The sequence below is a fragment of the Humulus lupulus genome, chromosome X, assembly GCF_963169125.1.
Source record: "Humulus lupulus chromosome X, drHumLupu1.1, whole genome shotgun sequence".
NCBI lineage: Eukaryota > Viridiplantae > Streptophyta > Magnoliopsida > Rosales > Cannabaceae > Humulus > Humulus lupulus.
The window spans coordinates 12487434-12512771 of record NC_084802.1 but is presented as its reverse complement, the minus strand read 5'-3'; the positions used below and the strand labels follow the sequence as shown (position 1 = coordinate 12512771).

The 25338-nt window shown below is 37.7% G+C and overlaps 1 protein-coding gene across 2 annotated transcripts; it reads right to left on the bottom strand.

Moving 5' to 3' along the window:
* Positions 1-3659: 3659 nt before the first annotated feature.
* LOC133807263 (glycine-rich protein DOT1-like) lies at positions 3660-7338 on the bottom strand. 2 transcript variants are annotated; one of them, XM_062245476.1, is made up of 9 exons: positions 7191-7338; positions 6928-7050; positions 6438-6518; positions 6261-6349; positions 6097-6171; positions 5845-5909; positions 5696-5755; positions 4640-4972; positions 3660-4073 (listed from the first exon to the last, which is right to left on the bottom strand). In XM_062245476.1, exons 2-9 carry the CDS (start codon positions 7048-7050, stop codon positions 3976-3978), a joined length of 924 nt encoding a protein of 307 aa, XP_062101460.1. In that variant the 5' UTR covers positions 7191-7338; the 3' UTR covers positions 3660-3975. The 2 variants fall into 2 exon arrangements, with proteins under 2 accessions (XP_062101460.1, XP_062101461.1); XM_062245477.1 differs by having other exon boundaries at positions 7242-7338.
* Positions 7339-25338: the final 18000 nt, after the last annotated feature.

Below are 25338 nucleotides of genomic sequence, written 5' to 3'. Positions count from 1 at the left end.
TATTGGGAAAGGTGCCTCCTAATATTGTCTGCATGGTAGCAGCATGTTTTCTCATGTCAGGCGGCATCGTGGGATATCTTTTTTGCCGCTCGTACAGAATTGATAGCACGATCCCTGCCGCCATTAGATGTCAGACATGTGTCTATGGTCCTGAGCATCTCTCCAGCTAACACTTGGCATTTATTCTCCTTCCCTAGAGGAATGACTCTTGGTATCTAGGCAAGTTGCTCATGGCTCGAGGAGCTTTAGAAGTTCACCTCCTCACTAAGTTCTCAGGAGATAGCTTCCATTAATAGTTAGCATAATATCTTCTACGGGAGTGATAAGAATGACACTTACAGATTAGGCTCCAACTTTCAAGAAAGGTTAAACAACATGATGATTTATGTCATGTTATTGTATGTTAAAAACATGGATAACATATATTATTTTTTAAATAAAAAAATTCAACAAATATATTTTAAAATAAAAATCCTTTAACACTGCAAAAATATTAGTCAATTTTTTAAAAAAAAAGTATGGACAAGAGTTTATTCAATGTATTCATGAAAAGATTTTATAGATTTTCTAATATAACACTAATTAGATTGTAATTTTACAAGATAATAGATCGAACTAAAATTCTATATGATTATTTATCTTTATTCAACAACTTTCAACAAGTTCTAAATTTAAATAATATAATAATCTTTCTGACAAAAAAGAAAAAAGAAAGAATGTAACAATCTTTGTTCTGAGTGATAAGAAAACTTTGAATTGCTATAATAGAGAACTGAGAGGAAATTTTACTTTCTGATGGGTATGGGAATTTGTATTTTTATTTTCTTGATATCATGTCTTATATAAGTATAATAAATACTTGTAAAGACATTAACCAAAAAAAAAATGTTTGACAATGAATAAATAAAAAGTGTGGCTTCCACATCTCTGTTTGTACACCCATTTCTAGTTTTTTATAGGGCATGAATCAAAATAACTATTTTTATTGAGTTTAAGTTTGTACATGTCCTAAGATTAATAACTTGGTAAAATCACTCAATTTATTTTTGGTACGTATTATTACTTTTTGTGTAGATAAAATTATGTTTATGGTATCATTGTTTTCATTTTTTAATAAATATTTTAGGCTTATTTGTGTTACAGGTCCTTAGACTATACATGTTTTGGTAAATTGGTTCCTCAAATTTTTTTGGTAAATTGGTCATCAAACTTTGAATTTCTTGGCACTGTTAGTCTTCCACTGTTAAGTCACCATTTTTGTTTTTGTTAGTTTAGGGACCAATTCGCAACAAAAAAAAAGTTAAGGGACCAACTTGCCAAAATAAGTCCTGATTAATTTTTTACATGACGAGGATAAATTAATATGTTGAAAACATGGTTGAGTTTGTATTTATTTTATTGCTCTTGTGGTGGTTCGAAATTTCCCGAAAATATATAGGAGGGTTGTCATAATTACAACGAATAACATTATGTAAAACAATTGGGACATCAATTATTTTGGAAAGTTGGTCCTCAAACTTTTTTGTTGCAAATTAGTTCCTAAACTAACATAAAAATAGTGACTTAACGGTGGGGGATTAACAATGCCAAGAAAATCAAAGTTTGAGTACCAATTTACCAAAATGTGTATAGTTTAAAGATCTGGGACCTAAATAAGCTAATATTTTATGAAACTATACCACTTTATAATTCTCTTGTTTGTTTTATAACCTATTTGCACTTTACTTTTTTAATTAATGCATTTGACAATATAAAAATATATACGAAGCACAATCTAAATTCTAAATCAAATTTATTTTCTACATGACCAAAATATCTTTATTTTAAATACACAATATATAATACACTAAAAGAAATTGAATTTTAATACTTAATTTTCTAAATATGAATTCCATGTTTAAACATAATAAGGCTTTAAAAAAGTATAACTAATAAAAATCCTAAAGATAAAAAAATATTATTTTAACTAATTAAAAATCTGTAAAGAACAATTAAAACTAAGAATTAGGTTTCAATTTATATATTTTTTTCAAATTGGATTTTAATTATTTTAAATAAATATTTGAAAAAAATAAAAAAAATATAATTTATTTCGTAACTAAAATAAAAGTATTATAGATATAGGGGACCATTTCGATGCAGCTATTTTTGTGTGTTCGGTACCTAAATAATTTTTTTTCTAATTTTTTTTATGACGGTGTATATTGTAGTCATTTAAGACATCCTGCAAATTTTTAAGAAATTTGGAATAATTTACAGTACTGAAAATAATGTTCAAACTGTTGAATTTTACACTCACATACAAAAAAAATAAATACTAGTGCAACAAGCTGTTTGAACTTTGTTTTCGGCACTATAAATTATTTCAAATTTCTTGAAAATTTATAAGATGTCTTAGATGACTACAATGTACACTGTCGTATAAAAAAAATATGGGATAAAAATATTTAAGTGCCAAAAGGAGCCACTTGATTTCACTGGTGCAATAAGAAAAGTGACTGCACCGAAGTGGCTCCCTGTAGTTATATTGAAAATAAATTTAAACCTAAATCATGTCCGTAATTTTTTTTCTTCTAATTTGTCGAATACAATTATACAAAGTTGTATTTTGGAAGATATATGATAAGATTTTTTTTGTTTTAAAAACACTATATCATATTTGTTATTAACATGAGGCTAGGATAAATAATATAAGAAACCTTACCAAGAAAACCCCCTAAAATAAACTTGGTAAGAAGAGAAAAAGAGTCGACTATAATATTAACAATAATAAAGTCTTTAATTTAAGTAAATTATAAACAATTAAAAAATCATAGAGATTTAATAGCATCAGTATCACTAGAACTTTGTTTAATATACAAATTTGCAAATTAATGAACCAAATATTTAATTAATAATATATTTTTTTTAGATTTAAGGGTTTAATTTAAGACTATTTGCATGTTATGCTTTTGAATTGTTTGTATATGGTGCTTTTGAACTTGTGAGTTTTTTCTTACTGTTAACAAGTGAAATTGGTTACCAACGTAACAATAGTGAGAGAGAATAGAGTTGGAAAGAAAGTAAAATATGTTGTATTTGTTTTAGAATGTTTGGGTTTGAAGTCCCAAAAATGTGGTTTTTATCTCCTTTTATGGATGCATACACATGTGAACTGTCTATTATTATTGGTTGTTGGTTGAGTAGTGGTGTGGTGGCATGAATAAATATGATTATCAAAGTGTGGTCGGACATGCAGTGCACCCATTACCCATACTTGCGAACTCAGCTTGCGACTGTACTGCACTGTAGCAGTTGGTGTCAATGGAGTCAAAGAACCATTGGTTATCTATCTGGATCTTGAGGGATAGGGATTCACAGGGGCAGATGGGTCTTTCATTTTTATCTTATAACACTTGCATGTTGTCGTGCCTTGGAAAATTTAATAGAGAAACCTTACTGTAAGAATCAGATGAAAAGACCAAAGTTCAAGCGATCTCCACCCCTTGCTCACTTACAATAGGTAAATTTTTCTAAACAAAACAAAGAAAAAGAGAGAAATGGGTCTCCAACAAGAGCTCTTCAATATCATTCTAATAGTTATATACCTCAGTCACTTTAGATTCCAAAACTTAATTATCTCCAAAATATTAGTTATGGTGTGTGTAATTAAGAACAAATAATGAATGTACTGCTCTATTATTCTCTAAAAGATAGAAGGTGTACAACTCACTGAGTTTAAGTCCGCAATTAAGAAAAAAAAAATAATACCTAATCTTTTAACTACAAAACCATGGCTGCCACAACTAAGAAATGGACAGCTCGTCAAAATTAGTATGCCCAGAAATGTATCAGTGAAATTAACCAAAGCCTCCAACCAATAACAACCCCCTTTCACCCCATAAATTTCACTAGAATAGACATAGTCGGCAGAGCAGGCACCCAAAACTTTCAGCAATCTAAAACTTAAATTTTTATACGTCACCGTGCGCGAGCTCAGGCAGCAACAGCCTGCATCGGTCCATCTGATCTGAAGCCCCCTCTACCACCACCACTTCCACGGCCTCTAGCCCTACCTCGCCCACGACCTCGCCCTGCATGATTCATGTTAACTTGAGAATGGCATAATGGCTTTATAAAACCAAGGCAGAAGTTCTGAATTAAATGAGGCCCCCCAGATCAATTATGGGTTACAGAACTTGGCCACCATGTCTTTATTAAAGTGAAAATGAAAATCTCCTAATTAGTTCATCATGCTTCAGGTCAGAGTTCACACAATTTATTACAATTTGATGAGCTTGTTTTGAAAAAAAGTGAAGTGCTGATTTGCAAGTATAATTTGTAATAATTCCAACCTAAATTTTCCTAAAAGATTGCATAAAGGAAGTAGCCTCCTAAGCAAAATAAAGTCTTGCTGCCCAATAAACTTGAGCAAACAAATGCACTATTTCACATCACACATCATGCTTGTTCCAATACTAGAAATTTTGAGTAACTTTTTCTTATTTGTATAACAAGGTAGTGTGTTAATGGAAATTTTGAGTAAATTTTTCTTCTCAAAGTAGGTGTTGTCACCTACAAATGTCCGGTCAAATGTTAATTAGTTTCAAAAGTCTCCAATAAAAGAAGATGATATCAATTCAAATAGATAAAACCTCACCTCGGGTTTGCATAGGTGCACCTCCTCCGTAATCATTGTAACCACCACCTGATTCTAGTTGCTGCATATTTCCACCACCATAACCTCCTCTTCCACGACCACGAAAGCCACGGCCTCTTCCACGACCTCGGCCCCTGCCGCCATAACCACGTCCACCGTCAAAGCCACCATAGCCACCACGTCCACCTTCAAAACCACCATAGCCGCCACGCCCACCTTCGAAACCACCACCATAGCCACCACGCCCACCATCAAAGCCACCACCATAGCCACCACGGTGTCCACCATCAAAACCACCATCACCATTCTCTGTAACTCCATTGTTGAAGTTGCCTGAAAAAAACTGTATCAGATTTGTTGCTTCAAACAACCTCGAAACAAACATTTTTTTTACTGGCGAGAATTACTGAAGATTGAGTCCTGGCAAAAGAACACATATGATGCAGGCATTTTCTGAACGCAGTTATCATACTTAAAAATTATAGATTAGACATTAATGCCCAAAGCAAAAGTTAACAAATTGGACTGACAGACAGATCTGAGAAAGGCATCAAAGTATCAAAAACAGCGCTCATAAACAATCTGGCGAGAAGACATGGATGCCATACATTAGAAATATAGGGTAGAATAGTAGGATTTTTTTCTTCCCTTTCAAAAAGATCTGAAAATTGAAGGGACACCCAGAACCTTCTGTACAAAGTTATACACAGTACAAAATACTGGGAACAATTTTTTTTTACAGCACTAGCCTATACAAAGACATAGACTGCCTCTATCTTTTTTCCTTCTGCCTAAATCAATAAAAACTACGATGTCCCTTTTCACTCCATCTATAATACTAGTGTCCTAAGCCTTCTTTGAAAAATACTAGCTATCTTGACTATCTTTTTCTTGTATAGAACTATACCAAGGTACTCATATTATAGTTAATTATCAAAAAAAATTAATTAAGCAGTAACAAGAGATCAAATACAAGATCTCCTAAAACTCATAATGAGACCCCAAAAAGTCCAAAATAATGTGAGCATCGGCATTACTGCAACACTTTCAAATTACCTCTTCCTCTACCCCTTCCTCGACCACCGGGTCCTCTGCCTCGCCTGTTAGGTGAGCCCTCTACACCCAAAAAAAAATATACATAATCATTATTAATCAAATTAGAGAAATATATAAGATGGTCAGTCAAATGTTTTTTTTTTATTTACCTCCTCCTTCATAATCATATTCAGTCCAGGGTTTCACTTGATCAGCCGGAATAGGCAGTTGGTATCTACAGCATAGAAAAAGTAAACACCCAAGTTAAATTATCTTCAGCATAGAAAAATCTATACTAGGAAAACATGATGAAAATAATTGTAGCATTTACTGCACAAAGGCCTATGCATTTTTTAGTGAAAGAAATTTAGAGGTCTAGTACCAGAAGTAAGCTTTCCTGAGCAAAAATGATCTTAACATACCCTGTGGACGAAGTGTCTAGCTCATCTTTGGACAAAGTAATTGTTATCACCGACACATGGCGGGTAGTTTCAAGGCTGCATCATTAAAAGGTATAAACAATCACAAAAAGTAAAGATAAATGCACGCACTAGAAACTTAACTTCAATTGATAAATGCAACTTACGGAAGGAGGCCCTCTTCTAATGGCTCCCACATATCCGTTATATCGGTAGAACCAATAGAAGTGTTCTGATGAAGACCGGCAATCCTCCTCTACAAGAGAGAAAATAGGGAAATATTAATTAAAAGAACTTGTAAATAAGCACAAGACATGTTACCATAATTAGGAAAAGACTTGAACCTTAATCAACTCTGCAATCATCACGGTCTTGTTGATGGCTCTTCCCATGGCTTTAAGAGCAATTTCTTTGGAGCCTTTCTCCTGGTTGTAATTAATGGTCAGTGAAACATCTCAATGTTAGAGAAATAAGTGCAACAATAAGAAGACATTTATGAACTTAAGCAAAATATTAATAATGCATTGTTTTTTTCTGAGCACGTCTAACCCTAAATGCCATCACAAAAACAGCATAAACATTTGAAAAAAATCAGTTAAAAATATTCAAAATCCAAAACTTAACATATTAGGCACAAGTATTCTGCAACTCTATTTTAACCATCATCAATCCAAAATATATATAAGGAAAAAAATGCAACATATGCTTATCAGAAGCGATATCAGTACTTCATGGCCTACAAATATATATATATATATACATAAATACAAAAACATCAAAAAATGGTATGAAACAGATATTAAGAGAAGAGCAAGGAAGAAAAAAGAAAAGGACCTGGAGAAGAGTGGTGGCATAGGTAATGTAGTTCCTCATCCTACCCTGAGTAGTAATGCGGATCTCATTCTCGTTAATGGTAGTTTCAGGCCTCGGCTTCTCAACCCTCTGGTACCGATCCATCTAAGAAGGAAAAATAAAAAAGTTCAGAGGCAAAACAACAATGGCGATAAAGGAACTGTAGAAGCAGTAGAGAAGCACAGATCTAAAGATAACCAAAAACAAAAAGGATTAGGGTTAGGGTTTGAGTGTTTAGGGGATACCGTTCGCGAAGAAGGAAGAAGAAGAAGAGAAATGTGAAGATGAAAGAATACCCGCTCAAATGAAGAGAGGCAGAGCTAATAAGCTAACCCTAGAGCGTTTGTTGGCCTCTGATGATTTTTTTTATATTACGTGGCCACACCACCCTTACCCTCACCCTCTTATATTTATATATATATATATATTTATTTATTTTTTTTAGGGATTTTGATTTGGATAATTATGTGTTTTTCTTATATATATGTGAGATGCTATATTTGTGTTTTCCGTTATTTTTATTTATTTTTTATTTTTTGTATTTGGGTGATTCTGAATGAATTAGATCATTTTTATTGGGGAGTTATGGTTTCGATAATTATTTGTTTTTTCTTGTTATATACGCCTATTTTATTTACGTTTCTCTTCTTCTTTATTATTATTATTATTATTATTATTATTGATGGTTGTTGTTTGAATTATGAAGATATCATCTTTATTTTTATAAGTGTGTATATTTAAATCTTTTTAGACTATTTTAGATCATCTATTTTGGCTCATTGTTTAGATTGTATTTTGATCAATTATTTCTTGAATCATGTATTTTGTAATTTGGTTCAAATAGATTACTATACTCGATTTTGATCAAAAAATTTTTAACTAAAATTACAAATAATTTACTAAACTAACAACTCAAAACAAAAACACATCCATTCTCATTCACAAATGTGTTTTTTTTTTCTTCATCAAAATCTAATTTACGAGTCTATTTGAACTATTTTACAAAATGCATAGTCCAAAAAATAATTTATCAAATCACAATGTCCAAACAAATAAGGAGACAAAAGACAAACTCTAAAAATGTATAAATCTTTTTTATAATAAGAAAATCTACTAAAATCAAATAAATTAATAAAGGGTGCATACCTTTGTGGACACAGTGTTGTACAAAAGTTACGGATCGGATCATCTGTTTGTTAAATGATAAGTTGGATCCTGTGTTTTGAAAATTGAACAAAATAATACCCTGAGTCCAAATTTTGTCAAACTTTTTTAAATATGACTAAAATGCCCCTAGTTTTATAAATTAGTTAATTTAATAATCTCAAATAAAACATTATTAAATTAAAAATTAATAAAAATTTGATGTAAATTTAAAAAAAATAATTAAAAATCATATTTTAATTAATTAAAACTCTAAAATAATTAAAATTAAACATAAACCTAAACCTAAACACTCAACTTAAACCTAAATTTAATCTTTTAACTTATGACAATAATCAAATTAATCAAAATCCAAATAAGAAAAAACAAAACTCAAACCAAATAATAAAAACATGTTCACCCATATTTAAAACCTAAAAATTAATCAAAACACGTTCTTAAGTTCATACATTAAACTCATATTAGAGTCATACACAATATAAATTCATTAATCGCAACAATCATAAATTTAATATTGAGCATCAACTAAGCCATGAACATCTCTCACTCCGGACCCATATTTATTCAAAGCTTTTATTTTTACTTTTAACCACAAAATCAAATCAGAAACACCAATTTTTCAACACAAAGAACATGTATTTTATGATATATATACCATCTTCAAATGTTAATAATTGGGTAATGAACTTTATTCAATAATTTCAGGAAAAAAAAATCAAAATTAGAAAATGAGATTTACTCCAAAACTCCGGTAGTCCTCACGAGCCCTGTCGTTAAGAAGAACCAGTCCCGCCATCCTTGTTTTTGAAGCTCAGACTCTCGTCCTCATTCTTGAAGCTCGAACTGCCATCCTCGTTCGTGAAGCTCGGACCGCCATCCTCGTCTCTGAAGCCCAAACCGCCATCCTCGTCCTTGCCATGAAACAACCTCAATGTCAGCCTTCCCCAACTCCATCCTCGTACTCATCCTAAAACACCCAACTTCATATATATGGTAACCAAAGAAAAAGAACATACCACGCGTACAAGCTTGAGGAGAACGCCCAAATGCAGATCCAAATAAAAAAGTTGGCCAAATTTGAAAATAATAAAGATAGATAAAAAATTTAGGGTTTTGTTTTGTTATTAGGAATTTAGGATTTTAATTTTAACTAGAAAATATAACCGCGCTCCACGCAGTCTTTTGTAATTATTAAAACATATATATTTTAAAATATTTTTTGGGAGATTTGGGGGGTGATTCATTTTCACCATACTCGTACAACGTGTTCTTTATATGGACACGTGACGACATCTTGACCATAATTTTTTATTTCATAATGGTGTTCACTGTTATTGTATAGCGAACCTCCTGTAGGTTTTTTAAAAATTATGACAAATTAAAGTACTGAAAACAAAGTTCAAAAAACTTGTTGTAAATTTACTTTTATTTATTATTATTATACGATTTGCGTAGTTCTTTTTATAAAATGTCTAAATTATGTATAAGAAAATTTATATTTTGTGTAAGATTTATTTTGGGCAATTACTTGTTTGAAGTCTTTATTTTTAAAAATTAACTTTTAGATCTCGTGTTTTGTCAAAAGAATAAAAATTGGAATTGATAGATTGATTATTTAAACACTGTATTTTTGCTCATTACCCATTTTGACCCTATATTTTTTAAAATGAACCTTTGGACCATGTATTTATTTAAAATGTTCAAACTTCTTATGAAAATTAAATTATATATTTATATAATTTTTGTTTTCGGTAAGGGTTCACACTATTTTGAACCTTGTATTTTAGTCGATCACCCATTAGAACTTTTATTTTTACAAATTAACTTGTAGACCTCAAGTTTTGTCAAAATATTAAAATAGAAATAGATAAATCGATTATTTGAACACTATATTTTGGCCGATTACTCATTTTGATTGTTTATTTTTAAAAATTAACCTGTGGATTATATATTTATTCAAAATGTTAAAAATTATTTATAAAAAGTAAATTATATATATTATATAATTTATGTTTTCTATAAGGGTTCACACCATTTTGAACATTGTATTTTAGTTGTTTACTCATTTTGACCATTAATTTTTTTTAAAATTAATTTGTGGACCTTGTGTTTTGTCAAAAATTAAAAAATAGGAATGTAAAGATTGATTATTTGAACCACGTATAATTTGGTTGATTACCCGTTTAAATATTTTATTATTAAAAGTTAACATTTGGATACCGTGTTTTGTCAAAAAGTTAAAATATAAATAGATAGATTTTATTATTATTATTATTATATGTAGATATTTTTATCTATTATAATTTTTATTAAAATATAAATGAGAAAAAAGAGAACAGACAAAATAGATAAAAAAAATTCCTTAATAAATTAATAGCCATAAATTCAAAAAGTAATATAAAAAATGAGAAAAAAATATTGTTTACTTATATTTATAATTTAATTAAATAGTTGTTGTAATGAAATATCTAATCAAATTTAAATTCAAAATATACATCGTTGAAATAAATCAAATTCAAATTAAATTATACATGTTGTTAATATATATTTTTGTAAAACTATTACATTTAAATTAAAAAAAAACATAAATAATTTAAATAAACATTTATTATTTTTGTTGTTGTGCATTATTTTATTTTTAGTAATATTATTTTTAATTCATAATGTGTTCCTTATTTCTAAAAAGAATTTTTTGTGTTTTACATCAACCTCCGCATCTTTTGTTGCTGCGGGAATGTCCACTAAAATTACAATCTATAAAATATTTATTTATTATAGTGAAAACAAATCACAAATCCAAATAATACCATTAGTAATATCTTATTTTCACAAGCTTAGTAAAATATCAAATAAGAGAAAAATACAATTATAAATATTGATGATTGATGATAATAATTATAATATTTTGTAAACTATTCACTTTTGAATAAAAACATAATTATAATATAATCAGAAAAATAGATATATAGAGAACCGAAAATTATTATGTAATTTTTAATTCAATTTTTTTAGTATTTTTCAATGATTAAGTAGTTAAGATATTTAAACTAAATAAATTTTTATGACCATTCTCATTGATATCTCTTTCATGCTATTATTATTGGATAACTACTGTTACATATGACTATATTAAAATCAATGTATTTATAAGTATGTGTATTAATTTGGTTATTTCTGTTACATTTGTTGAAGGGTTGATGTACGTATATATGTATGTATATTTTGTAAAAATAGTAAAAATATAGATTGTAAAAAATATAGGATGCCACCTCATCACTCTTAAACTCTCATTTATATATAAATATTTTGTAAAACTATTCACTTTGGAATAAAAAAACATAATTATAATATAATAAGAAAAATAGATATATTGACAATCGAAAATTATTACGTAATTTTTAATTAATTTTTTTTAGTATTTTTCAATAAATAAGTAGTTAAGATATTTAAACTAAATAAATTTTTAATCAAATTAATATGTATATATTGATATTTTCAATTGTTAAGATATTTTCGAAAATAGATAATGAATAAAAAAATTAGATTAAATGAGAAAATAGAAAGAGTGATTTGAAGAGATTTTAGAGTGCCACATAATTTCCTTGAAGCTCTCATTTATATATATACTAGAAAACATAACCGCGCTTCGCGCAGTCTTTTGTAATTATTAAAAAATATACATATTTTAAAATATTTTTAGGAGAATGCTACGATATAGATTCTTTTTCACCCTACTCGTATAACATATTCTTTATATGGACACATGAGGGCGTATTGAATACAATTTTTTTTTTCATAATGGTGTCCATTGTATATCAAATCTCTTGCAAGTTTTTGAAAAATTCTGAATAATTAAAGTACCGAAAACAAAGTTCAAAAAATTTGTTGTACGTGTGCATTTATTTATTTTTTATTATTATTATCATTATTATACGCTTTGTGTGATTTTTTTTTATAAAAAGTCTAAATTATGTATATGGAAATTTATGTTTTGTGTAAGATTTATTTTAGGCGATTACTCGTTTGAACCTTTTATTTTTAAAAATTAACTTTTAGAACTCGTGTTTTGTTAAAAGGTTAAATATAGGATTGGATAGATCGATTATTTGAACATTGTATTTTGGCCAATTAGCTGTTTTGACCCTTTATTTTTATAAATTAACATTTGGACCATATATTTATTCAAAAGGTTAAAAATTCTTTATAAAAATTAAATTATATATAATGTTATACCCAGATTTCGAGCCATAGCAAATATGACCTCGAAAGCTGAGTTCGCATTAAATGGTCTCGTGAGGGTTAGGGTATGCTCTACGATTGTAAATCGGAGCCTGCAAAGTATGATACAGGCCTCGAATGTACTGACCTCGAAATGAACTCGATCTCGAAAGATAGCTCTGAGAGCCCCTCATCTTCAGGAACAACTTCGGAGCAGGGGTCTCGAGCTAGATATGCTATCTCGAAAGCGATGTTAGCTTGGGAAATGTCAGTGGCTCGCACAATGACATGAAACCTTAGATGCTGAAGCCTTGGAGATACGCTATGATCATTTTGAATATCTACAAGTATTGTAGATATAGGATGTAATCCTCATTTATTGATGTAAATCCCCAAGAATCGTGGGATATTGGTTAGTCAGTTATGCGTTTCCTGATCTTTGGGAAACGTTTCCTTGTATATCTGATTATTGGCATTTAAGGCCATTTATTTTTATTCACAAAAGAGTAACTACACAAAATATGTGGGATAGTATTCTGCATCCTTCTCTATAAATAGAGAAGTCATGCACCATTGTAAAGGACCGGATTTCTGATCCTTGAGAGAAAACTCTGGAGAATTCATGCTAAAGAATTGTTCAGAGATAATCTTGAGATTAATAACAGAGACTCGTGGACTAGGCAGATTTAACTGCTGAACCACGTAAAAACCGTGTGTCTGATTCGTTTGTTTGTTTTCGCCATTGTCTTTAATTGTTTGCGTGCTCTCTTCTTTTATCTGTTGACGAAAAACGGCGTCAACAGTTTGGTGCTTTCATTGAGAGCCTCAAGCATCCATCCCAGAGAGATTCATGGCTACAAACAATCAGAACACTCCTGAAGAAAATTACCCAAGGCGTCCTGGAAAACAACCGATGGAGAACCCGGACGCTGAAGAAAGGAGTGGATCCTCCGATTCCCGGGGACCACCTCCACAACCAAGGGATGAGGACATGTATTATAACCCTGAGCGTTATGTCCCTATTGTAGAATTGGAGAATCGGCAGCTGAAACAACTGCTGGCAGATGCCAACAAACGTAACGAGGAGTTGACTAGGATAGCCGCGGAGGCGCAGGTGGCTCAGCCCCCACCTCCGCGCGAAGACCAAGTCCCTCCTCCAAGGGACGTGCACGTTCCTCCCCGGAGGCCCCGTGGGCGTCCACGAAAAAATGCTAACACAAGGAGGCCAGCGCAACCTCCAGCACCAACAGAGCCATCTGCTCCTTCTAGGCCTCAGAGGAGTACCCGAGCTCGGGTCCTGCCTAATCCACCTGTGGAAGTGCCTGCAGGAACTGAGAACAACCGAGCTCCTGTCGAGGCTCGGACTCAAGTTCCTGGTAGCGCACCAAACGCAACCGGCCCATCTCGGGAAAATTCTGGACCTTCCAGGCCGAGGCAAGGACGGCAACCACCGTCACCTATACGGTTTCCTCCGTCTCCCATAAGATATCCTTCACCTCCCCGCAGGAACGCTCAACCTGGTCGAGATCAGGATCAAGGGCGTACAGGGGAGAGACAAGGAGACAGGGAGACGTTCCAGGGGCGGAAAGGTGCGCCATCCGAGAGAAGTCAGACGTCCCGATCTCGCACTGCAGAGACGAGGCGACGTAGAAAGGATCCACCACGAAATGACCGATCGATGAGTTTCACTAGTGATGAGTCCGGAGAAACAAGGTCTGTCAGTAAACACGACCGGGGTCGTAAAAATACTGGGAATCACAAGAGCCATCCCGACCTGCGCAATCACCTGAATCAGAGCAGGGGAAAGGGAGATCAGACAAACCCGGATCTTAGGAATCATCTGAATGGGCGTAGAGATCCCTCACGGAGACGCGAGCCTGGGATCGCGATTAATGACTATCAATTCCAAACACCGCCTAAGGACCCAGTACAAGAAAGGATCGATCAGCTCGAAAAAGCCTTTAGGCTTTTGAAGAATGAGCAAGGAAACGGTCGATATGAGGACTCTGATGAGGAGCTCGAGCCGTTTGCTCCCAATATTTCTAACACTCAGTTCCCCCAAGGGTTCCGGATTCCTCACGTCCCAGCGTTTGAAGGAAAAACTGACCCATGCAGCCATCTGAGTACATTCAACACTATCATGAGAGCTAGTAACGTGGGTTACGAGCTCAGATGTATGTTGTTTCCGACATCATTGGCCGGGCCTGCCAAGAGTTGGTTCGAGAAGTACAAGAGACATTCTATAACTTCGTGGGATCAATTGTCTAGAGACTTCAAGAAGCAGTTCCGGGCTATGGTGGGAGTCAGACCCGAAGCATCCACTTTGACTAACGTCCGACAACAACCGGGCGAAACACTAAAGAGCTACCTGACAAGATTTAATCTAGAGGTCGCCCGAGCTCATGACGTGGATGACAGCGGGCACTTGATGGCCATCCGAGCTGGTGTTTTACCCGGGAGTGCCCTTTGGGATGACATACAAGGGAAATCGGTGAGGTCGATAACCGAGTTTAACAGACGGGCGCAGAAATTTGTCAATGTAGAGGAAGCGAGGTCAACACTCAAAGCGACCTCGCAGACCGAAACTACAACGATAAACATTAACTCCGCCTCAACCTCGGTTGACCCACTAGTTACACAGCCTACCTCGGAGAATCCTTCCAAGAGAAAAAAAAGCGAGGGAAATAATCCCGAGGCTGATGGAGGAAAGAAGAAAAAAGGAGAAAGGTATTTCTCCGTATATAAAGTGCATACCGAGCTCAACGAGTCTCGGGAAAACATATACCTGGCTAATGAAAACCAGGTCCCCTTCAGGCGTCCGGACCCTATGAGGAATCAAAAGTCCAAGAGGGACTCCAGCAAGTATTGTCGATTTCATAGGGACACCGGCCACACAACTGATGAGTGCCGACAGCTGAAGGACGAGATCGAAGGATTGATCTCGAGAGGTTATTTCCGGCAGTATGTCAAAAACCAGAATACTGGACAGGCTACTGCCAGCCAGAGAGTAGCCGCGCTTCCGGCAACACAGAATAATAACTCCCGATCTCGGGATGAGGACAGGCCTCCGCCGATAGATGGAGAGGACGTAATAACCATCTCGGGAGGTCCTCATCTCGCAGGAGGGGGCAGAAATGCTCAAAAATGATATGTGAATGAGCTGAAGACAGGGGACGGGTCTCCATATGAACCCGAACCGAGGGCACCAAAAAGCCAAAGGGTTGAGACTCAGCCTATAACCTTCACCGAGGAGGATGCCTCTCACGTCCAGTTCCCTCATCATGATCCACTCGTCATCACCCTACAGCTTGCCAACAAAAGAGTGCGCCGAGTTCTCGTAGACAATGGGAGCTCAGTTAACATTCTTTATAAAAGCAACCCTAGAAAAAATGGGACTCTCCCTTCGCGACCTGAGGGCTTGTGCAACCACTTTGTACGGCTTTTCTGGAGAAGGAACCGCCTGTATGGGGTCCATTGAACTCCCTGTGACCTTGGGAGACTATCCAGTCTCGGCGACCAAGATGATGGAGTTCGTGGTAGTAGAGTTACCATCTGCCTACAATGTATTGCTCGGGAGACCCGCCCTGGTCGGGCTGGGGGCAGTTTCATCTGTAAGGCATCTAGCCCTTAAGTTCCCAACTCCAAGCGGGGTCGGAACATTGAAAGGAGATCAATTGGCAGGAAGGGAGTGCTACAACATTTCCTTAAGGGGAAAGAAACAAACAAGCGCGCAAGCACTTGTTGTCATACAGTATAAAGATGGGACAGTTTTAGAAATTGATGAGGAGATCGATCCAAGGATTGAAGAGAAGATTGACCTCCAACCTTTGGAGGAGCTCGAAGAGGTTCAGCTCGATGAATCTGATCCCTCAAAAAAGGTGAAGGTCGGGAAACACCTCCTAGACGAATCAAAATAGCAATTAATTTGCTTTCTGAAGAAAAACCAGGATTTCTTCGCGTGGTCCCACTCTGACATGGTGGGAATAAGCCCTAATGTAGCGAGCCACGCATTGAATATAGACAAAAGTTTTCCCTCGAAGCAGCAAAAGCGAAGGCAGCTGGATGAAGACAGAAAGAAAGCACTAAAGGAGGAGGTGGACAGGCTGAAATCAAATAATTTTATAAGGGACGCTTTTTACCCTGATTGGGTGGCCAATCCAGTGTTGGTCCCGAAACCCAATGGGACATGGAGGACGTGCATTGACTACTCAGACCTCAACAAGGCCTGCCCGAAAGACTGTTTTCCCCTACCGAGAATTGATCAGCTCGTGGATGCCACGGCGGGGCATGGTCTGATGTCGTTCATGGATGCCTATTCTGGATATAACCAGATTCCCATGCATGCCCCCGACCAAGAGCATACGAGCTTCATTACAGATAAAGGGCTCTACTGCTACAATGTCATGCCATTCGGACTCAAGAATGCCGGAGCCACGTACCAGCGGCTCGTAAACATGATGTTCTCAGAGCAAATAGGGAACAACATGGAAGTTTATGTTGACGACATGCTTGTAAAGTCTCAACTTAACAAGAACCATGTTGATGACCTCGAAGAGTGCTTTGGCGTGCTCAGAAAGTACAACATGAATCCTCAGAAGTGCACTTTTGGGGTGTCTTCAGGGAAATTTCTGGGTTTCATTGTCAACTCTCGTGGAATCGAGGCTAATCCCGATAAAATAAAGGCCCTGATCGATATGCCTTCACCTCGGAAGCATAAAGATGTTCAAAGCTTGACTGGCAGGATGGCAGCTCTGGGCAGGTTCATTTCGAAGTCAACGGACCGCGGTCTCCCATTCTTCAACTTATTGAAAGGAAGTAAAAAGTTCGAATGGACAGACGAGTGCGAGCTAGCCTTTCAAGAGCTCAAAAGGCACTTAGCCGAACCACCCATCCTATCGAAGCCTGAGACGGGAGAAGTACTGTTCTTATACCTCTCAACAACCGAACACGCGATAAGCGCGGTGCTCGTCCGAGAGGAAGAGAGAATACAGAAACCCGTCTACTACATCAGTAAAAGATTACTGGGGGCAGAGTCAAGGTATCCACTGATGGAGAAGCTCGCCCTCAGTCTGATCCACTCATCTCGAAAGCTCCGCCCTTACTTTCAGGCACATCCTATCCATGTACTGACAGATCAACCATTAAGGCAAGTCTTGTCCAAACCAGAGGCGTCTAGTCGACTCCTTAAGTGGGCTGTTGAGCTCGGACAATTCGAGATCACCTACCATCCGAGAACAACCATTAAGGCACAAGCATTGGCAGATTTTATAGTGGAGTGCACCGGTACAGCCGACGACGAGGTAACAACCACGGCCCACGAGCTGTGGAAACTTTACGTCGACGGGTCGTCAAATGAAAATGGAGCGGGGGCAGGAGTTATTTTGATCACTCCTGCAGGGAGCAAATTTCACTCTGCATTAAGGTTCGGCTTTAAAGCATCTAATAATGAAGCTGAGTACGAGGCTTTACTTGCGGGACTACGAATAGCAAAGGAACTCAAGGCCAAAGCTATACATTGTTACAGCGACTCTCAGCTCGTAGTTAATCAGATATTGGGAGAGTACCAGGCTCGTGGCACAAAAATGGCAGCTTATCTGGAGAAGGCAAAGTACGCATTGGAGTTTTTTGAGTTTTATGCAATCGAACAGGTTCCCCGAGAACAAAACTCAAATGCAGATGCCTTAGCTCGGCTCGCCACTTCCACTGAAAATGAGGAGCTGAATGTTGTACCCATAGAACATTTGTCAGCACCCAGCATTACTGAGTCAGACAAGGAAGATGTGTGCATGATCGAGACAGAACCGACCTGGATGAGCCCGATCGTTGAATACCTCGAAAATGGAATTCTTCCAAAAGATCGAAGTCAGGCTCGGAAACTAATGTATCAACTTCCTCGTTACACCATCCTGGATGGAAGGCTATACAGAAGAGGGTATTCCATGCCATTGCTCAGATGCGTGACTCCCCCCGAGGCAAAGAAGATTATTAGAGAAGTTCATGAAGGGTTTTGCGGAGATCATACCGGGGGGCATAGCCTATCCAAGAAAATTATACGCCAAGGATATTTCTGGCCAACCATTAAAACGGATTCTTTCGAGTTCGTGAAAAAATGCGACAAGTGCCAGAGATTCGCCACGATACCCCGAGCTCCACCTTCCGAACTAACCATGTTGACGTCCCCATGGCCTTTTGCGGTATGGGGCATCGACCTCATAGGCTCACTCCCAACTGGCAAAGGAGGAGTAAAGTATGCTGTGGTCGCGGTTGATTACTTCACAAAATGGACGGAGGCTGAACCATTGGCGACCATAACTTCGAAGAAGATCCTGGATTTCGTGGTAAAAAACATCGTATGCCGATATGGAGTGCCAAGAAAGATTGTGTCTGACAACGGAACCCAGTTTGATTGCGACTTATTTACCAACTTTTGTAACAAGAACGGTATAATAAAGAGCTTTTCGTCAGTGGCTCATCCTCAGGCGAACGGTCAGGTCGAAGCCGTTAATAAAACTCTCAAGAGTTCCTTGAAGAAAAAGTTGGAAGAAGCAAAGGGACGATGGCCTGAGGAATTACCCCAAGTCCTTTGGGGGTATAGAACTACAGCTCAGACATCAACTGGGCATACCCCGTTTTCTCTAGCATACGGCTGCGAGGCAATGTTGCCCATTGAGGTCGAAATTCCGACAATTCGAACTCAGATTTACGACCAAAGTTCCAATCATACTCAGCTCGAAGAAACCCTAGACTTGATCGAAGAAAAAAGGGAAGAGGCTCAGCTGAAAAATGCTGCTTACCAGCAACGGACCACGAGATATTTCAATAAGAGGGTTCGAGACCGAAAGTTCGGAGTGGGAGACCTGATTTTGAGACGAGTATTCTTAGCAACCCGAGATCCAGCAGCAGGAGTACTCGGGCCAAACTGGGAAGGACCATACCAGATAGAATCAGTCATCCGCCCTGGCGTATACAAACTTGCGAGATTAGATGGGAGCCTCATACCACGAGCATGGAATGGCGAACACCTTAGACCATATTATCAATAGTGAAGGAAGTGTCGCCCGTAACCATGATTTTCTGTACTTAGTTTGTTTTTGAATTTCAAATAAAGGGTCTACTTTGTTTCACATGTAATTTATTTTTATTTTTGCAATCTCTCTTAATTTAATAACCTATGGTCACACTCATAGGATATTAAGGGGGCATCATTGGTATACATACACATACCTCCAGCTTAAAAAAAAAAAAAAAAAAAAAAAGCAAAAAAGTATTTGGATATAACCAAATACGCGAGCTTAGATAGTTCGGACTTAACCGAGCGAGCTTAGATATTTCGGACTTAACCGAGTTATCAAAAACATTAAGTATTTGGAAATAACCAAGTACACGGGCTTAGATAGGTCGGACATTACCGAGCTACCAAAAACCAAAAACGTTTGGAGTTAACCAGATGTGCAAGCATAACAGGTTTGGAACAAACCAGCCAAATTATCGATCAATGATAAATGGGAGCCTAAACCCATCACGAAATATGTCGAGATCGAGGCTGGAACATCTTAAAATAGTTTCGAACTCATAACCTCGGAGCTAAGATACTAAGGATGAGGAAAAGTGAATAAAAGATTAACCAAATCATTCATATTACATGCCATATAAGTACTTTTTAGTTCATGGTTAAAGTAATGTACGACCTTGATAAATAACGAGGTTGGAAACGGATAATTCGAATAAACTATGCATGAATGCATCGAATTTCGAGCCTAAATCTAAACTATGTTTGTATGAATTAAATAAACATAACTCATCAATGCAAGAAAAATGCAAAATATTTCGAGCCAAGAAATGTAAAGCGTATAAAAAAATTGTGTCAGCCCTGTGGGCACAAATTTAAATAGTTACAAGAATGAGGGGACGCAGCCCCGATAGCTGATCTCTCCGAGATCGGATTTAAGGAAGAAGAGTATCCTTGGCCTTCTCAGCATCAATATCACCAGACCCTCCAGGACGAATAACATGACTATCCTACTGGGTCGCCTCTCGAGCAGCTGTACTTTCCAAAAGACGGGCATTCCACCGCTCAACATATGTGGCTTCGAGAGGACCCAGGAAGCTGGTGTCAAGATCGGCATTGTCGGCCCAAAGTTTGTACATGGCTTGGTCGACCGCTTTCTCCATCTGCTCCTTAGCCTCATCCAGGAGGCGGGTCTTCTCGCTCTCCATGAAATCGAAGGTGGCAGACTTCTCCTCTTCGAGCTTGGCTTTGGCCTTCTCGAGCTCCGCGTTTGACTTTTCAAGCTCCTCGAGACGGGTCTTCAATCTTTCAATTTCAGACTTTGAGTCTTTGAGCTCGTCAATCATCTTCAGCTCGAGATCCTTCGACTTTTGAGCCAGATTTAAGCTCGTCTGCACCTCGTTGGTCAGCTTGTAGTTGAGTTGCGCTGAAACAACAAGGGCCTGAAACACAAAGAATGAATCAGAAATATAATCAGAGACATAAATACTCTAAGACATAAAGAGTGTTTGAGAAGGCTACCGCGGCGGAGAGTTCGATACTCTTCTCATAAAGAGTGTTGCAGTCCGAGGCCTTGCGCACGAGGTCCCAGTGGTCGGCACCAAAGCCAGAAAAGCTCTGACCTACCCGAGAAAGGACGTCCGAGCTGAGAAGCGCCCCTTCTGCCCCAGCGGTGCCATCAAGTACATATTCCTCAGTATGAGTTCGGGCCGTTGGCAGCTGAACCGTTGAGGTAGAAGGTTTCTTCGGAGGCCGAGCAACTATTAACCGGGTCTCGGTGGGAAGCTGAGAGATGGATGCAGTTGAGCCTGACCCATCGACCTGGGCAGTCGGCTCCTTGGAGGTGTCCGCAGTGATCTGGGCCGTGGGAGTCGTCTCGTGACGTTTAGGTACTTTGAATTGTCGGTCGGGCCTCTTTGGTATCCTCGGGCGTTTGCTTTTCTGGGCGCCAGCTCCCCCATCACTAAAGAGCACGGCGTCGAGGTTGGGATTCATGGCACCTGCATAATGACAGTGAGTTAAACAATGATAATAACTTTGGGAAAAGATGTAAACCAGTTGAAGAAAAAACCTAACTGGAACTTTCCCCCGAGCTTGAGCTTGGGGACCATGAAATTCCCCCGTCTTCAGAAGAGGCGGGGGGAGGGCCTTCCCTATAAGTTGGTGATAACCTCGAAAGGTCCCTATAATCATTGGTCCCATACTGCACAGCTATCCCATTCCACATCTCGTCCGTGGTATACATAGTGTCGAATTTCCCGAGCCCACTATCAAACCTATGGACACAGTCATCTACCCAACTCCATATGTAGAAGTGGTATCTATCATGTGGGCACGAGACTAGTCTATTGGGCCGTGTTTTAATAAAGTGGGGGACCACATTCGCGAAGTAGGAAGGGTTTTACCTCCACCGGAGTCCGAGCTCGAGGCTTCATCATTGGCCTCGTTCCCCGACCGCGGACTTCTCGAGCGAATTGGGAGAGATGCTTTCCTTTCCCTCCTCGGGGGAAGGATGCCTGTGGGCAGAGGCACTTCCTCCCAGCGTTCGTATTTTTTACTGGACCAGTCAGAGGTTGACTGGCCCTGTCCCAACAAGCCACAAGCTCGAAGCTTGTCCTCATGTAGCAGAAATGAGAGAGACCTCCTGCCATAAGGGAGTCGGAGCAGGCTCTCTCTGTGCTCCTTCATTATCTCGTCGGGGGTGGGACGCTGAAAGTTAGCTGAAAGAGGAGATACACTTCAACTAAACATGGATACAAGGGCTAAAGATTCGAGCTCAAAAATAGAAAGTAACGAGAATACTTACGAATTCGCCTAAACGAACGATGTCGAGACGGGAACAGACCGTCTGTCCAGAAAAAAGCCCTTTTGAAGTCAGGGGGATGGTTCGGAAGGTCTTCAAAGATTTTTGTCTCTTTGGGGTAGCTCGAAAGATAGTAGAAACCATCTCCTCCCCGAGCTCGGGAGGGATTACTCTTAAAACAAAAGAGATATAAAATCTCTTGGGGTGAAGGTCCTATCCACCCCAGCTCGTGGAATAAGGACCTCAGGGCAGACAGCACCCTGTATGAGTTGGTGTTGAGTTGGAAGGGAGCCAACCCAACGAAATCGGTGAAATCCCTGAAAAAGGACTTCAGGGGCAGCAAAGCTCCTGCCTTTAGGTGTTCCTGGCTCCAGGCCGCGTATTTCACACTGGAATCACGGCCCCCAGGAGCGAAGCAGCTCCGTTCATGCCTTGTCGGAGCTCGACACTTCAGTGTGTCTAACGAGCTAAGGCCATGAATGGCCAGGATGTCAGTTATCTGGTCGGAGGTGATAACCGAGCTCTGGTAGAATTCGGCTTCAAACATCTCCCTCCTAGGCTGCGAAGACGAAGGCTCCGCCATTAGGGAAAACTGGAGTTCCCCCGGGTGGTATGCTACTGTGACTTTTAACGCAGGGTCGAGGGGAACTGGCCTAGGTCCTGGGTTAGGCTCCGGATAGATGGCTTCTCGAAGAACTCTTCTCTTCTTTTCGATGACCTCGTCGATCTGGCGGCGATAGTGGGCTCGAATGTCTTCTTGTTCGCGTGCGATCTCGTACTCTTTAATCCGACGCTGGTTCCGAACAAAGACCGATTCCGGGCTCGGAGATTTGGGCTCGTAAGGAATTGCTCGTAATGACCCCCACCGTCTTTCCAGTTTCTGTGACATCTAACGAGAAAGAAAAAATGGTGAGGGCCATGCATGCAAGGATCACGAACTCGATAAGATGAGCTCGGATAACTAAGGGCAAGAAACTAAATATTAAGACCCTCACTAAAGAGTCAGAGCGCGTATTCCACAGGGAAGAAAAAGAACGTGGATGATTTTTTGAAAATCCTGAAGTTCAAGGGAAAGAAAGGTGGCGGTTAGCCAGGAAAGGGCTTTTTCGGGTTTCGTGTAATTATCAAGAGTAAGGGTTTTTACCCGAAAACTTGGTGTACAAGAAACATAGCCTAAAATTTTCAAAACCCAGAAAGTTGAAACCACATTCAAACGTCGAAACTGGATATAAACCAGAGACGAACTTCCAGAGTGAAAATCCAGAAAGCCTAAAAACCTATCGGTTCAAACCCTCCTATCGCGTCATGCTAAGAACACATACTAACATACACAGCAAACACAGTATAAAAAGAACAACAAAAATGGCGTACTTACACAGTGATGGGGAGTGCAGCGAAATCGTCGAGTGGAGAAGAGGTTGCAGGAAAGAACTCACTGACTCGTACAAACCAGGATTCTTTTGTTTCTTCGGCCTAGAAAACATGCAATGAGCATAAACTGTGGTAAGAGGTTTAGGGAGCGTTTTTCTTTTTTCTGGTCTGTGATGAGCAAATGTGAAGAAGACGAAGAGGGGGTCTTGTATAAATAGGTGGGAAAACTGGATTAATCAGGAGCGTTGATTAAAATCCTCAACAGATCGAATGGAGGGGAGTCGATGATAAGATGGCGCCGAAAAGCTGTCAGACGAACGATCGTGGGCATGTTCCCAAGGTACTCAAGTACCTAAAGTGAGCAATACCCATCTGGCACGTGTCCGTTTTAAGAGTGTGACGGTATGGTTCCCGAAAAGAGTAGTTCAAAAGTTTCCTTCTCTTAGGATTCGAACAAATACTTTTGAGGGGGCAAAATGTTATACCCAGATTTCGAGCCATAGCAAATATGACCTCGAAAGCTGAGTTCGCATTAAATGGTCTCGTGAGGGTTAGGGTATGCTCTACGATTGTAAATCGGAGCCTGCAAAGTATGATACAGACCTCGAATGTACTGACCTCGAAATGAACTCGATCTCGAAAGATAGCTCTGAGAGCCCCTCATCTTCAGGAACAACTTCGGAGCAGGGGTCTCGAGCTAGATATGCTATCTCGAAAGCGATGTTAGCTTGGGAAATGTCAGTGGCTCGCACAATGACATGAAACCTTAGATGCTGAAGCCTTGGAGATACGCTATGATCATTTTGAATATCTACAAGTATTGTAGATATAGGATGTAATCCTCATTTATTGATGTAAATCCCCAAGAATCGTGGGATATTGTTTAGTCAGTTATGCGTTTCCTGATCTTTGGGAAACGTTTCCTTGTATATCTGATTATTGGCATTTAAGGCCATTTATTTTTATTCACAAAAGAGTAACTACCCAAAATATGTGGGATAGTATTCTGCATCCTTCTCTATAAATAGAGAAGTCATGCACCATTGTAAAGGACCGGATTTCTGATCCTTGAGAGAAAACTCTGGAGAATTCATGCTAAAGAATTGTTCAGAGATAATCTTGAGATTAATAACAGAGACTCGTGGACTAGGCAGATTTAACTGTTGAACCACGTAAAAACCGTGTGTCTGATTCGTTTGTTTGTTTTCGCCATTGTCTTTAATTGTTTGCGTGCTCTCTTCTTTTATCTGTTGACGAAAAACGGCGTCAACATATAATTTATGTTTTTTTGCAAGGGTTCACATCATTTTGAACATTGTATTTTAGCCGATTACTCGTTGGGGTCTTTCTTTTTAAAAATTAACTTGTGGACCTCAAGTTTTATCAAGATGTTAAAAATAGGAATAGATAGATTGGTTATCTGAACACTATACTTTGACCGATTACTTGTTTTGACTCTTTATTTTTAAAAATTAACCTTTGGACTATGTATTTATTCAAAGTGTTAAAAATTCTTTATAGAAAGTAAATTATATATACACACTATTTTGAACTTTGTATTTTAGCCGATTACCCGTTTATTAGGTATTTAATTCAAAAAATATCTTATTTAAATATCTAAAATAATAAAGTTTAAATAATTATTAATAAAAATGAATAAAAAAATTAGATTAAAGGAGAAATTAGAAAAAAATAGTTTGGAATAATTTTAGAATGACACATCATCTCCTTATTAATAAAAATGAATAAAAAAATTAGATTAAAGGAGAAAATAGAAAAAATAGTTTGGAGTAATTTTAGAGTGCCACATCATCTCCTTGAAGCTCTC